The 14,094-nt window shown below is 41.3% G+C and overlaps 1 protein-coding gene across 3 annotated transcripts; it reads right to left on the reverse strand.

The window, feature by feature from the left end:
- Window positions 1-355: 355 nt before the first annotated feature.
- STX10 (syntaxin 10) lies at window positions 356-12,685 on the reverse strand. Of its 3 annotated transcripts, XR_014173954.1 has the most exons (9): window positions 12,344-12,680; window positions 10,193-10,362; window positions 9,597-9,691; window positions 8,568-8,630; window positions 6,507-6,602; window positions 5,518-5,624; window positions 4,542-4,636; window positions 2,797-2,975; window positions 356-930 (listed from the first exon to the last, which is right to left on the reverse strand). XR_014173954.1 is itself a non-coding variant. In XM_081937122.1 (8 exons), exons 1-8 carry the CDS (start codon window positions 12,376-12,378, stop codon window positions 2,884-2,886), a joined length of 753 nt encoding a protein of 250 aa, XP_081793248.1. In that variant the 5' UTR covers window positions 12,379-12,677; the 3' UTR covers window positions 1,614-2,883. The 3 variants fall into 3 exon arrangements, 2 of the variants coding, with proteins under 2 accessions (XP_081793248.1, XP_081793249.1); XM_081937122.1 differs by lacking the exon at window positions 356-930 and having other exon boundaries at window positions 1,614-2,975; window positions 12,344-12,677; XM_081937123.1 differs by lacking the exons at window positions 356-930; window positions 4,542-4,636 and having other exon boundaries at window positions 1,614-2,975; window positions 12,344-12,685.
- Between the last annotated feature and the right edge of the window lie 1,409 nt (window positions 12,686-14,094).

Below are 14,094 nucleotides of genomic sequence, written 5' to 3' on the forward strand. Positions count from 1 at the left end.
AACCCAGCACTGTGTCAGTGCCTCACCAGTCATAAACCTCACCGCACGTCACTGCCTCTATCTACTACCTACTTTCTCTACCTACCTACCTAGTGTATTTCTCTCTCCATCTATCTATGTACCTATCTACCTACTATCTCTCTCCCTACCTATCTACTATATTTCTGTCTCCTGTATTTCTCTCTCTCTATTCCTCTACCTACCTACCTACCTTCTCTCTCTTTCTCTCCCTAACCACCTACTGTATTTCTCTCTCTCTCTATCCCTTTATCTACCTAACTACTCACTCTCCCTAGCTACCCTCTCCCTCCCTCTCTCTCTCTCTCCCCCACTCTATCTACCTACCTACTTTTTTTAAAAAAAAAAGCCTCTTCAAAATCTTGGTGCATCTTATACTCCAAAAATACGGTACATGTTTTGGCTCACTGTTATCTGAGACACATATCCTACATTTGACTATGAGAAGCAAATATTCAAAAGGTTTGTGTCGCTATGAATTGTGGTGTCAACATGTGGCCCATCAGTGACTGCCCAACTGCATCTTCTAGTTGCATAGCCAACACTAAGGGACATTGCAGGTTAAGTTTAAGCAACACCTGAAGAGTCACAGGTTGCCCACCCTTTCTGCAAGTGCTAGGGATTAAATGGAAACATTCTTCATATACTCTCTTCTGTTCATGGTTGAGGTCTAGCAGAGTAGCTACTAATGTATTTATTTATTTAAAAAATTTAAGCACCCAATAGCTGAACCTCTCTAGATGGCTTACAGTAAATGGTGGAAACTCAAGGCATATGACATTAACATGAACTTACAGAATGGTCCATATAACAATAAAGCATCAGGATCTACATATATTGAAGTCTCCATAGTCAATTGTGTTTTCGTCAACATTTTCTTACCACTTCTGTATCCGGCGTCTGTAGATAAAGCTGAAGACAAGGTGAAACTGATTATATCAGACAAATCAGGGGTGGTATTCACTTACCTGCGCACGACCTACCACACATGCGCAGAGCATCAAAAACAGGACATCATGATGTCCGGGTGGGTGGGCAGAGCCTCCCATCGCCGCCGCTACCAGTTCACCCGAACCGGATAGAGCCGGCTGAATTGCACCACGGAGACAAAGCCATTCAATATTCATTCTCTTAGAGGTGTAGGGATCCTGCCGATTCCTTCCCACATCAATAAAATAGTCAAAAACAGGTGCTTTACGTACAAGTATAAAATATTTATTTTTTAAAAAAAAATGTTTTAACATTGTTTTCTAAATGGATAGACAGAAGATAGATCCAATTATTTGGATAGTTTCAGCAGCACAAGAATTCAGAATAGCAGCAACCAAAACTTTCCCCTCACCCATATAAAGCCTGATCTAACAAGAAACAGTTTTTCTCCCTACCATATAGCCCTTGTAAGTATCTTTCTAAATTCCAAGGTTCGGCATTCTTCGCACCAAGCAGATTGGTAAACTTCAGGTTTTTAGATAATAAAGTAGATCTTACGTCTAATGTCTGCCAATCTCTGCTCTATAATGTTATATATACATATATATATATATATATATATATATATATATATATATATATATATATATATATATATATATATATATATATATATATATGGAATGATCAAGTGTCTGTAACAACAAAATATCCCATAGAGATATTGCTTATGGAAAACAGTCACTTGGACTTCCCTGGAAATAGCCAGTGTTTTATTTTCAGGGCAGAATCCACTTTGCCAATGCTGAGATGATCTGCCCACCATGTTTTACCAGGCTTAAGTTGAAAAGAGAGCAGGTACATTGATTGGTCAGTCAGATTTGTTTTGCCTAGCCCGGAAGTATCACCATCAGTTGCATCTTGATGCACAATGCTGTAATATACATTTACATAATGACAAATGTTTTATCTCCCAATTTTTAGAAAACAGCTCACCAGAGGGATGGGGGATTGAGAGGTGGTGTTTGGTTTCATTAAGCATTTAAATAGAATAGAAATTTTAGATCATCTTCAACCCTTATAATTTTATCAAGTATTTCACCAACTCAACAAACAGAACATACTGTTATCCTATCTAATTCTTCTACCGTTTTTGATTGGTTCGACTGAAAAATAGGTAGCCCTTTAAGTCAATTGTGCTTCATCAGATACATTCAATGCAGAGATAAGTTACACAGATACAGAGTTGGTATAAAGGAATTGGATATTTAAGACTAAAAACAGAAAATAAACACTTCTGCTTATTTTTTCTAAGCTGGTGACCCAAAGAGAGGGTAGAGCATGATCACAATTAAGAAACACAGGTAGGCAAATCCAATATTTCCCTAGTATGGCCAAAAAAAAAAGGCAGTACACAAATTCCCATCCTAAAGTACAGGAATGGGCTATATAAGAAGAGCTTTATGAGGCACAACGGAGAGTTGCAGTTTACATAATGGTCTGATAAATGGAATCTGAGCCCAAAACAGAAGCGTAATTTCTTCAGAATTCTCCCTAGTTCTCTGGAAAGTGAAGGCAGAGAACAGGTGGGAAAGGAGAAGTGCTTTCAGACTTGCAAGAGTCTATTAATGTAACCTTACAATAAAAATAGTATCAGCATTCATTATTTTGGTTTCCTGGTCTGGACTACCTTGATGAGTTGATAAGTACCAACAAGCAGAATCCTCCCTTGTCACAAACCTGTAGCTCCTAATAGTTAAGGGACAACAGTGTGAATACAAAGGAGGGAAGCCCAGTGAGAATCCAACATTCTTGTCATTGTCCTACTATGGCTTCACTAGCCCTCACCCCATATAGGACATAAAGCCATGGTGGCTTCAGGCTTTCCACATGAAAGGAACGGGGTTGGTGGCGTCTTTTCCATTTCCCCAATGTTCATCTGTCAGCTGACCACAGAGCAAAAAGAAGGATCAGTATCACCACACCAGTGATGACCAATAGGCAGATGATGCACCACTGACGTCTTTCTGATGGAGAAAGAACAAAGAGAGATCGTCTAAATGCAGGAAGGCCAACTCAATTGGAAAGTTATCACCCACCACCAGGGGAACACAAGGAACTGATGTTTGGAACTAAGCACAAAACTGGGAATGGGGAATGGATTTATAATATAGGGGAAGCTGCATTCATGCCAAGCCTTACAAACAAATGTCAATGGGTTATGTATACAAATCCTTACACATTCTTTGACCCCAATTCAGTAGTAAACACAATCCCATTGAAAGGATTTTGACGTATTAGCAGTTTTTCTGGTCCTTAGTTATTAGGCATGTAGTAAAGAAAATTAAGTGGTTGTAGTGGTTAAAGCATCAGGTTAGAAACTGGGAGACTGTGAGTTCCAGTTCCCCCGCAGGTAAAGCCAATTGATCAACCTTGGGCCTGTCACTTTCTCTCAGTTGTAGGAAGGAGGCAAGGCAAACCACCTTGCCAAGAAAACTGCAAGGATTTGTCCAGTCCCTGACAATCAAACATGACTGAACAGAAATCAATATGAGGAGAGAAAACAATAGTATCTTGGCATTAAGCTCCAGAAATGATCCTATTCAAAGGAATTTTGTTACTTGATTGACATATGTAGTGGGGGACAGGTGAGCTAACCTGCAACTAAGTTTGTCATAGATAGCAAGACTATCAGGGACATTACTGGACATATGTTTTTGTAGATATAGAGGGATACAAGCTCAAAGATTGTGTATATATCTTACAGCATGCCTTAATTGCTATTATTAATTTAATCCCAATTTGTACAAAATAAAAATAAATAAACGCTACTTATGACTGATTCTGGATTTGAACTGAGATTAAGAGACTGTTCAGCACAAATCAAAGTGTAATACTGGCCTAAGAGGAACAGTTTATGAAATTATACTCCTCTAGTCCCTTATCTTTTTCTGTTCCTGAATCCAAATAATGATCCATTTTTCTTGCAGCTGTTCCTTTGACAAGAGGCCTAAGGTCATAAAAAATATGATCTCAAAATGAATGATCATTCCAAGTTATGATCACTGGCTCATCTGCTGAATCAAGGGGGGGGGGGAGAATCTGACCTTGGAACAGTCACAGCCCAACCTATTCATGGAATTATTGGAAGAACACTCTCTGCCTCACCTTGAGTTCCTGATCAAAACTTAGGATATAAATCAAACCAATCAATCAATGTTTGTCAGTGTATTTAAAGAGCTGTGAATATATGAAGGCCAGTATCTCTATAAACTTTTAACTCCTACATCTGCTCAAACTAGACAAGGTCTTCTAGGCAATCTGCAGTCCAGAGAGTAACACATTCACTGGCCCTTGTTCACACTGACTGGAATTAATTATCCAAAACATGTGGAATGCAGCACATTGTCTATTTCCAATAGAAAAGGAAAACAGTAGGAAAACTGGGCATCTAGTAATGCCAGGTGGGGTAAGATTCAGCAGCTCCTTAAACAGTTCTACAATGAAAAGGAAGCCCTTTGGAATGAGGTAGAAGCAATTTTATTCCATGCAAATGGACAGGTCAAGATAAACCATAAAGCCCTGCCTCTTACCACGGGCCATGTGGGAGACTCTGCCCATCTTTTTGAACACCCCATCTATGCCGCTCTGAGTGCTGTCCATCTCGTGAGCAAAGTCTTCTAGCATTCTAGAAAGTCAGCAAATGCATCATCACATGTCAGTAGTTTCCAAAGCAGCAACCCCATATTTAAAGCTTCAGAACCTTATTCCCCTCCCACTTGGTCACAAGGCATGAAGTTAGCAGCTAACAATAATTCGCCCTGTTGCAGGGAATTTTCAAAATATTTATGGTTGTTAGTTGCAAAGTCAAGTCTGACCCATCACGATTCCATGGACAACATCCTCCAGGCCTTCCTGTCCTCTACCATCCTCTGGAGTCCATTTAAGTTCATGCCTACTGCTTCAGTGACTCCATGCAGCCACCTCATTCTCATTCTCATTTTTTATTACTAATACAATTTGGGATCTAAGAGATGGAACTGTACTCCAAAATACACATTCTACATTAGGAAAGTAAGGGCCCAAACTGATTTGTCTTCAATATCTCCAATAGAATAAGAGACGAGAATTATTTTTAACTGCCAGTGTGAATATCAATCATGGTTGGATCTGCTAATTTTTGTGGATGACATGAGATGCAGCATTTTAAGCTGAAGAACACCAGCTGGACATTTTGATAGAAGATGGTAAGAGAGAGGATAGCAGTTTTTGCCTTAATCTTGCTTACATTATAGGATTCGCCAGGATTGCATATTGTTGGACCTTCAGCTATTGTTGAATTGAAAAGAATTCTTCATTCTAGATTAGCAATCATTAATCTGATCTCTGATCTGTTTAAGAGTATGGAGCTCGTCTGTTGCCATCATACTCACTAAGACAGGGGCTTTCTGTAGTTCTGAATGAATTGTTTCAAATATTCCAGCATTGCTAGACAATATCACATGAAAAACAGATCCAAGCAAATCCAATCAATTCCACCACCACCCCACCTTTGCTACCTGGACTCACATAGTTTGTTCATCAAGTTCCTCTCCAACCCGCCCCGACATGTGCCTCAGCACAGAAATGCTGCCAGAGACCAGCTCCAACTGTTCATCCTGCTCCTCAATGATCAACTATAATGGAGAAAAGAAGGCATCAGAGCATTTTTTGCAGGGGGGGGGGGGGGAATGACAGCAGCAGCATGCACAGGAAACGAGAGATCTACAGAAGTCTTAAATAACAGAGAGATCTCCTGTCAAAAATGCAACTGTGTGATGCACCCAACACCATTAAGAATCTTTGTATCCTTTAGGGCAAAAAAAAAATTATAAAGAAAATTCAAGAAAAAAGGAAAGGAATTATGTGTTTACAACAGTACTTCACTCAATAGTTTGAACCATTGCATTTCTTTTACAAAGGGCTATTGAAAAAAATGGGTACATATATAAGCCTTTCTCAATTCAATCACAAGACTGAGCTCTTGCTATTTGTTCAATAAGTTAAAACAGCAATTTGGAAGAAAAACAAAGAAAGCAGACAAGCAGCTAATTCTGGTACTGAAACGTGATTTTCTTTTTTTACATTGATGGGGCAAATTCCAAAAGTAGAAGTGTGCATCAGTATCTTACTACGCTTTTATTAAGCTGACCATTACTATTCCTGTTCTACCGATGGGGAATTGATATTCTGAACATGCTCGTAAGCCAGGGCTAGAATCTAGAATTCCAATTTTTTTAAAAAGTGCAAATTATCATTGCTTCCATTCAAGGAGCTTTCCTATTAGTTGTTTGACAGGAAGAGAAAAATAATATCAAGAGATGCAATCAAGCAGAATGGCATGGATGTTTAAGGCCAACAAGTATTGTTTATGTTAGAGCTCATACTTCTACACATCTGTGCTATATTTTTACCCCCCCCCCCCAAAATATGTTTAAAAAGTCCCCTTTAGTCTCTGTAGAAATGGAGCTGATTTGTGAAAATCACTAGCTTGATTGGGGTGGTGCTCATCTTCTCACCTTCTGGTGCAACTGCTGCTCTTCCAAAATACGTGAATCAGCTGCTGACACCTTCTCCGTACTCAACAGCCCACAGCGGTCCCTCTCATCCACCAGCTTCCATAGAGAAAGAGGAGAAAAGAAAAGGGAAAACTCTGAGCAATGACAAGATTCTAACTGCTTCAAGGAAAACCATGCAACATCTAAGTGGCAAGGATGAATTAGAATGGAGTGGGAGAACAAACTGACTAGGTTATACTTCTGTAGAAAAGGACAGTCCCTGAATTAAAAATCAGCTACAGGTAATAAAATCCTTGGCTTTTAACACTTATATAATGTAGTTATTACTGTATTTTTTGGACTATAAGACGCACAGGAATATGAAACACACTATGATTTTGAAGAGGTAAATAAATTTTAAAAATCCTCTGCATGCCTCATTTTTTGCAAAAAAGGGGGGGCATGCAGAGGCTTTGGGAGGCTTGTAGAGTACTCCTGAGGCCCATTTTTTGCTCATTTTTGCCCTCCCCAGCCCCCAGGAGCAAATTGCAAGCCTCCCAAACCCTCTGCACATCCATTTTTGCAAAGGGGGTGGGGTTTCGGTAAACCAAAAACGCTCTATTGAGTTTATAAGACGCACCCAGATTTTTACCCTCTTTTTTGGGGGGAAAGGTGCATCTTATACTCCGAAAAATACTGTAAAAGCCTTTCAAGACTGTTTTGCTGGTCTTACAATATAAAACTTCAATTATATTATAATCAATATAATATTAACCATGCATAGATTAGGGCTTCCTTTTCAATTGTTATATTATTATTATTAAGTTTATTTGTGCTACTCTAGGTGGCTCATAACAATAAAAAATGAACAAATAAAAAGGAAGCTTGAAAAAAGTAAAAGTAAAATAATAGAGCAGTAAACAAAGAAAAAGAAAGCAAAGAAAATACATGGATTGGGTTAGTTTAAAAAGATGGACGAGTGGGGAGTTTGGAGAGGGGAGGTAATGTGGCATCTGCTATCAATCAAGCAGCCACCTCCAGAGTAGAACTCCCCCATTGGGTCCCCAGGCCGATTTGCAGAGCCAAGTCTTTAGGCTGTTAGGAAAGATAGGATGTTGAGGGCTGATCTTCCCTGGTTGGCCAGGATGTTCCAAAGGGCAGGTTATGTAGCAGAGAGGGCTCTTCTTCTGGACTTCTTCTGGACTCTTGACAGCTGGAGTTCTTTGACTAATAAAATCCTCAGAAAGCCCTCCATGCCAGCCCAAGTAGAACAGGCTAATCTTAGTGGAATGAGACAATATACCTAGCCTGGACCTATGCCATTAAGGGCTTTAAAGGTCATAATCAACACCTTGGCTTGGAAGCAGATCAGTAGCCAGTGTAGTTTGTGGAGCAGAGATGTAATACAAGCCATCGTAGAAGCTCCAAAGATTTCTTCCGATGCCACACTTTGCACCAGTTGAAGCTTCCAAATGGATGTCAAGGGTAGCCCTGTGTGGAGCGCATTGCAGAAGTGCAGAGGAGACTATCAGAGCTTGAAAAATTGAACACAGGGAGTCAAGATCCAGGAAAGGTTGCAGCTGGTGCACAAACTGGAGTTGTGCAAAAGCTCCCAATCACACCCACCACCTGCTCTTTGAGCAGGAAACACGAGTCCAGGAGGACTGCCAAGTTAACAAACTGGGTCTTTATGGGGAAGTGCAACTTCATCCAGAACCACAGATGACAAAAACCTCAGGTCCCGAGGCTTCTCACACCCAAAGCCATTGTAGGATACTTCATTCTGACTTTTTAATCTCTTTTAAAAACAAATTGTTTTCACAGTGGCTTCCAAATAGGGGAAACCAATCCAGAGAGCCCTGATTAAACGGTACCATGTTTCTAGAGAAAGAATTCATAAGTTATGTTGCAGAGAAAGAGATAAGAAGAAACCAGAGAATTCAAACGAAAACTTGCCAGAGATCTTTGGGTTAGAAAATCCTTTGTGGCAGCGGCTACAATAGCCACTGTCATATTATGACTCTTCCATCCCAAAGGAAATTCCACGCAAGGTGTTAAAGTGGAGGGAGCAGAAGACCCTACCTCTTGGTTGTTCCTCTCCACAAAGGACTGGGCCGCTGGGTCAGACATGTGGTCCTGCATTTCCTACAGAAAACAGAAAAGAAGCAATAAAGATGGTGTCCACTAAGAGTGTATTAGTAGAAAGAATGGTGGTTTTTTTCTTCCATAAGGGTCCAGGCAAATAGATTCCTATTTAACTAAAGGTAGTCCTCAAGTTATTACTGTAATGAAGCCTACCCATCGTGGTTGTAACTCATGGTTTTAAAATGAGTCAGTCACATGACTGACTCAATTTTACAATCCTTTTTGCAGCAGTTTGTAAGCAAATCACCACAGTTGTTAAGTAAATATTTGCTATAGATGTGGTTATGCCACAAAACTGATGCAAATCACATACTTGCATTGCATATGCAATGACATGATACATACCATAATTTTGACCTTAAAGGTAAAGGTTTCCCTTGCTACTTGTTCCGACTCTAAGGGTCGGTGCTCATCTCCGTTTCAAAGCCGAAGACTCAGCGCTGTCCGAAGATGTATCTGTGGTCACGTGGCCAGCATGATCAAATGCCATAGGCACACAGAACATTGTTACCTTCCCACCAAAGGTGGTCCCTATTTTTCTACTTGCATTTTTTATGTGCTTTTGAACTGCTAGGTTGGCAGAAGCTGGGACAAGTAACAGGAGCTGTTATGCAGCGCTAGGGATTCAAACCACCGAACTGCCAACCTTTCTGATCGACAAGCTCAGCGTCTTAGCCACTGAGCCACTGCATCCCTCAAATTTTTGAACTTACCAAATCTATAAAGAAGCATAAGGCCAAGAGGCATGATAATATCCAGAATTTGTGGCCTTTTCAATTTGTCATAATTCTATCATAATTCTTTGATAGAAAATGAATTCCATAACATCAAATTTTGCTCAGAATCAATCAAAAACTAAGAATTTACATCCCTGGTGGCTATTCAATAGCAACAATTAAGATATTTATTCATCACGTCCTGCCCTCCCCTGATGCAAAATCGGGTATATGCTTCAGGAAGCCTCACCTTGACCGACTCCCGCATCTCTGTGACAAAAGAACGTCGTGCAGCAACCTCAGACGGTGCAATGGTAAACTTTTGTGGGTTTGATTCCACAATGCGTGATTATGGGTTAAAGACAAAGGACTTGGAGGTTGTAAGTTTAAAAATTAGACAGGGCTGGATTCCAATACATGGATCTTACTCTGATGTTCAGTCATCAGACATTCAGTGTCTCTTGCTTGTTTTCCCCTACCAGGCTGAGGAAACAGATTTACAGCAGAAATGCAGGAGCAAAATGTTGCTAGGGCTGTCTTACAAGCAGGCAGGAAGTTTTTTTTTTTTTTTTTTAAAGCAGTGGTTCTCAACCTTCCCAATGAGGCGACCCTTTAATAGAGTTCCTCATGTTGTGGTGACCGCCAACCATAAAACTGGCGTTTCGGTTCCTAAGACCATCGAAAATATGTGTTTTCCGATGGTCTTAGGCGACCCCTGTGAAAGGGTCATTCGACCCCCAAAGGGGTCCCGACCCACAGGTTGAGAACCACTGTTTTAAAGGATACAATAGCATCACTGAGGGAGGTTATCCCAACCTAATTTCAATCTCAGCCTCAAAAGGATATAAATGGTTTCTTCCAAATCCTCCAAGTCCCACTCAATGCTGCGCAAGGTGTTGCGTAGTTCATTTGTAGTCCAGTTCAGCTCCTCCTTGTTCACAATCTGGGTCTCCTGGAGCAGCTGGCCCCAACGTTGATAAAGGCCCTGGGCTGTATTCACTGCTTTCTGAACTTCTCTGCAGAGCCAAAGGAAAGACATACATTGTAAGGGATTAAGGAAGCAACACAAGGGAACCTGGGACTAGGAAAAGGAGCTGTTTCCCATCTTCAAGTTCACAACCCCCACTAGCCCCTTCGTAAGGTGACCTGGCAGGGTATGTTACAATGCCTTTGGTTTTGCACTGCTGGCGACAAGTCTAGGAAATGAACTCTTGGTAGGACTTGATTGACAGGTCATATGCAGGCAAAATGCATCACTAATGCAGTTCTTATAAGTCTGATTGCAAGTCACCCAAGACCAATTTTGTTCCTTTGAGATAACCACTACCTCTCTGAAGCAAGGCAGGCCATTTCAGCATAAGCAAACTTCTTATAGCAGAAAAGGCACGCAATCTCCTCAAAGAAACAGCAGTATATGTCAGCATCCAATTTATTTGGATCAACTGATACTTGTAAGAGATCAAGGCAGTTGCACTAGAAGAAGAGTTTCTTTGCCAGGAGGTCTGTGAAATTAATTGTCCCCTAAGAAAACATGACCATAAATGAAAAAGATGTAGCTGAATGACATAAATGGAGATATATAGGGATGTTGGAAGAAATGTCCTTCTGGGTTCGGCTCCAAGTGGGGAAAAAGACACTGGAGACATGGAGGCTGCTTGGAAAGATGGTTTTAATGATGGACAGGACCACATGGCTTGAGTCCTGAACAGAAAAGGTGATCACATGCTTCAATGTTGGCAGAAAAGAAGAGAAGGCAAAGGAAGGGGTGAAGAAGGGCTTGCAGGGCTTTTTATAATCTGTTCTGCCCCACCTATGTTTCTTGTTCCTGTGTAAGAAATGTATTCTGATTGGTTGCCAGACTCCCATGGGCCCGTGCAAGGGCAACCCTCTAGGCTGAGTTTTGAATCCAGGTTTGGTTGAATTCTCAGATGCCATGTGGTCAGTTGAGTAAAGGCTTATATTATCATGCCTTCATTCCCATCCCCCTGGAGCTGAAGGAGAGAACTCTTTATTATGTAAAGTGGACTAGCTTGGCCTTCTTAATGGCCCACTGACAAAGTGGGGATGGGCAGGAAGCTGCAGGAATTTACTTTGTGTTTAAAATGTGTTTCTCCCTTTTTCACATCCAGGAAAATATAATATTCTGCCTTTTCAATATTTCCTAGGATATTTCATTGTTCTGGGAGAGGGCTGGGTGATAACTTCCTACAGGGAGTCATAATCTAGATCTGAAGGGAGGGTGAAAAACGACCACGGGGATCTTCCCATTTATGTGTGAGAGAAAACAGAACTGGTTCATGTACTGTGCACTCCACAGCCAATTTTAGCCTTTGGCAGATCCCTAACACAAAAGGAGCAGAGTATTCATAGCTTTATTCCGACCACGTGCGTTCAGACTGTTAATACATTAAAATACAGATCTAAGCATATTCTTTAGCATAACTAAAACCCAAAGAGCTGCTACGATCTGACACGGAGAGGAACAAAATAACGAAATTGTTGATTTATACAAAGTAACTCTCCTTGTTGCCTATTTTGTACAGTGCAAAAATTCACTAGTCGACCGATCTTGGCCGCTTTTCTGCATGAAAGAAACAGCGCTCAGACTTCGTCCACCAACATTTTTATTTCCTTCTAACATCCCAAATCGGAGCATTTCGGAACAGCCCGCGAAGGCCGCTATTTCTGAAAGTTGGGCAGTTTTTTTCAAACCCACAGCCACGCAGCAGGCTCCTTTGATCTCTACGGGGGAAGGTTCTTTCTAAGAAGACGACGTTCCGGTGGTGGTTTTACTATTTGAACGGGATTTCCCATCAGAGGTGGGGAAATTTCTCTCTCCCCGCCTTTAGATTCTCGGATTCCCCGATCTTTGCACACTCTCCACACCCCGCGTGGTTTCAACCGGCTCTTTTCGTGGCTTTTTCCAGAGGGAAGGGGCTTTCTCCCCCTCCCCCGCTTCTTTGTTTCAAAGTATCCCCACCGGGGACTGCCACTCACCCTTTCACCACGAAGAAGGGGTCCTCCAGAGACATCCTTGACCTTTCAAGTCGCCTTCAAGAAGCCCAGCCGACCAATAGAAACGCGTGTGGGCTTTGAAATCATGGACCTGGACTTCTAATGGAAGAAAATGTTCCCTCTTTTTTTCCCCCCCTCTCACTGAACTGAAGCCATCAAGGCAGCCATGTTTATTACGGGTCCCTCTTTCACAACCCTGTAATTCCCTCGGGCTTTTTTCTTTTTTCTTTTCTTTTAAGTACGGAAAGGGGACACGCCTTTTCTAGGGAGGAGCCAAAATAGGGAAGAGAAGTTAGTAGGCGGGTTGAAAAAAAAGAAAAAGAAATCTCCCCTGGAATTTCCTAGCTTCCGTGCAGTCTTTTTTTTTTTTTGAGGGGGAGGGGTGTTTCTACTTGCCTTTCTTTCCATTCCCAAATTTCCTAAAGAAGGAAGAGCTGGCCTTGGCGGCTTTGCTTGCACAAATTAATTTCTTTTAGCCGCCTCTCGTTTGAAGGCTTCGCCTTTTCAAGTTTTCCACCCCAACTCGCAAACGCTTCTCGGATAGCCCTTAGTCGCCTGGCAAAATGACCGAAAATGGCTTCAGAGCGGACTGCGGGTTTTGGTGCTTTTTTTTGTTTTTTTTTAGTAATGTTTTATTATTACCATTTGAGAAGGACTCGTTATTGGTCATTCCGAGCTAAAGAAAAAAGACAGCAAGACCGCATCTTAACTGCAGGATAAAGGAGCGTAGAAGATACGGGGCTTCGTATTTTTAAATTGCACCACCGTTTAAATCAGTGGTTCTCAATATGGGGCTTACGTCCCACAGGGAGGCGATTTGATTTTTAAATGGGGGCAATTTGAACCTTGTTTAAACCAAGTTACTGGCCTTTTAAGGCTTCCTCCGCGTGAGCAGACTTCACTTTTTGAGTAAAGTAAGAATTATATGAAATGAAAGATCCGGATTTTAGAGTTGTTTAGGTAGGACATGGCCAAAAAAAGGTTGGGAACCACTGATTTAAATAAATAGTTGGCATGGCGAATGTTCGTGCCCTGGAAGGGACCCAAGAGGGAGAGGAGAGTATAAAGACCTCGTGGGCCGAGATTGGAGATGACGCAATAAGGAGGCACAGGCAGATCCTTGCCAGACGATAAACCGGTCTGGCCAAAACCAGAAATTACTTACTTCGTACATAAGTGCCAAAACTCCTTAAGCCCAAGCCTCTTGGGCTGTCTAATGATTTGCTCCAGATTTATTTCACGTTCGTTAATGTTTATATTTTCAGACGCTGAAAATTTGTAAACGTTTTCTTGCTCATTTCCCCCCACCATTTTGGGCAAGCCCTGATCCCAAGATAAACATTGCTGCGTAGCCAATAAAATCCAGTTTACACGTCTGAAAACTCGGGAGTAGTCTATCTGGCCATAAAATACTTTCGTAGAGAAACGCCTGATTACTTTTTCCTCCAATTTTTTGCGCTTTTTTATCATTTTGGAAAGCCTCCCCAGAGTCGCCCTAGTAGCGATATGGGGGGGGGGGGGTTTATAAGTTTAATAAACTTAAACGCTTACAAGGTGTTACGTCAGCCGAATTTTTATTTTACCCTTTTTGGATCAAGACAAAAATGCTACCTGCATGCAAACTGCACCATATACAGTGTAAAATTTCGGTGTAAAATAACTTCCTGGCGTACTTTTGAGCCTCCGTGAAACAGGAACTTAATAAATTTAGACCGCGTGTGAGTTTTGTGATA

The sequence above is a fragment of the Natrix helvetica genome, assembly GCF_964273705.1.
Source record: "Natrix helvetica genome assembly, chromosome: 1".
NCBI classification, from domain to species: Eukaryota; Metazoa; Chordata; class Lepidosauria; order Squamata; family Natricidae; genus Natrix; species Natrix helvetica.

Excerpts from the sequence above, each read along its gene's own strand:
- STX10 (XM_081937122.1), bottom strand. The coding sequence starts at position 12,378 with ATGTCTCTGGAGGACCCCTTCTTCGTGGTGAAAGG. Across the intron at positions 5,625-6,506 it reads AGCAGCAGTTGCACCAGAAG|TTGATCATTGAGGAGCAGGA; the intron begins GTGAGAAGATGA and ends TCTCCATTATAG. Across the intron at positions 4,637-5,517 it reads GAACTTGATGAACAAACTAT|AATGCTAGAAGACTTTGCTC; the intron begins GTGAGTCCAGGT and ends CTGACTTTCTAG.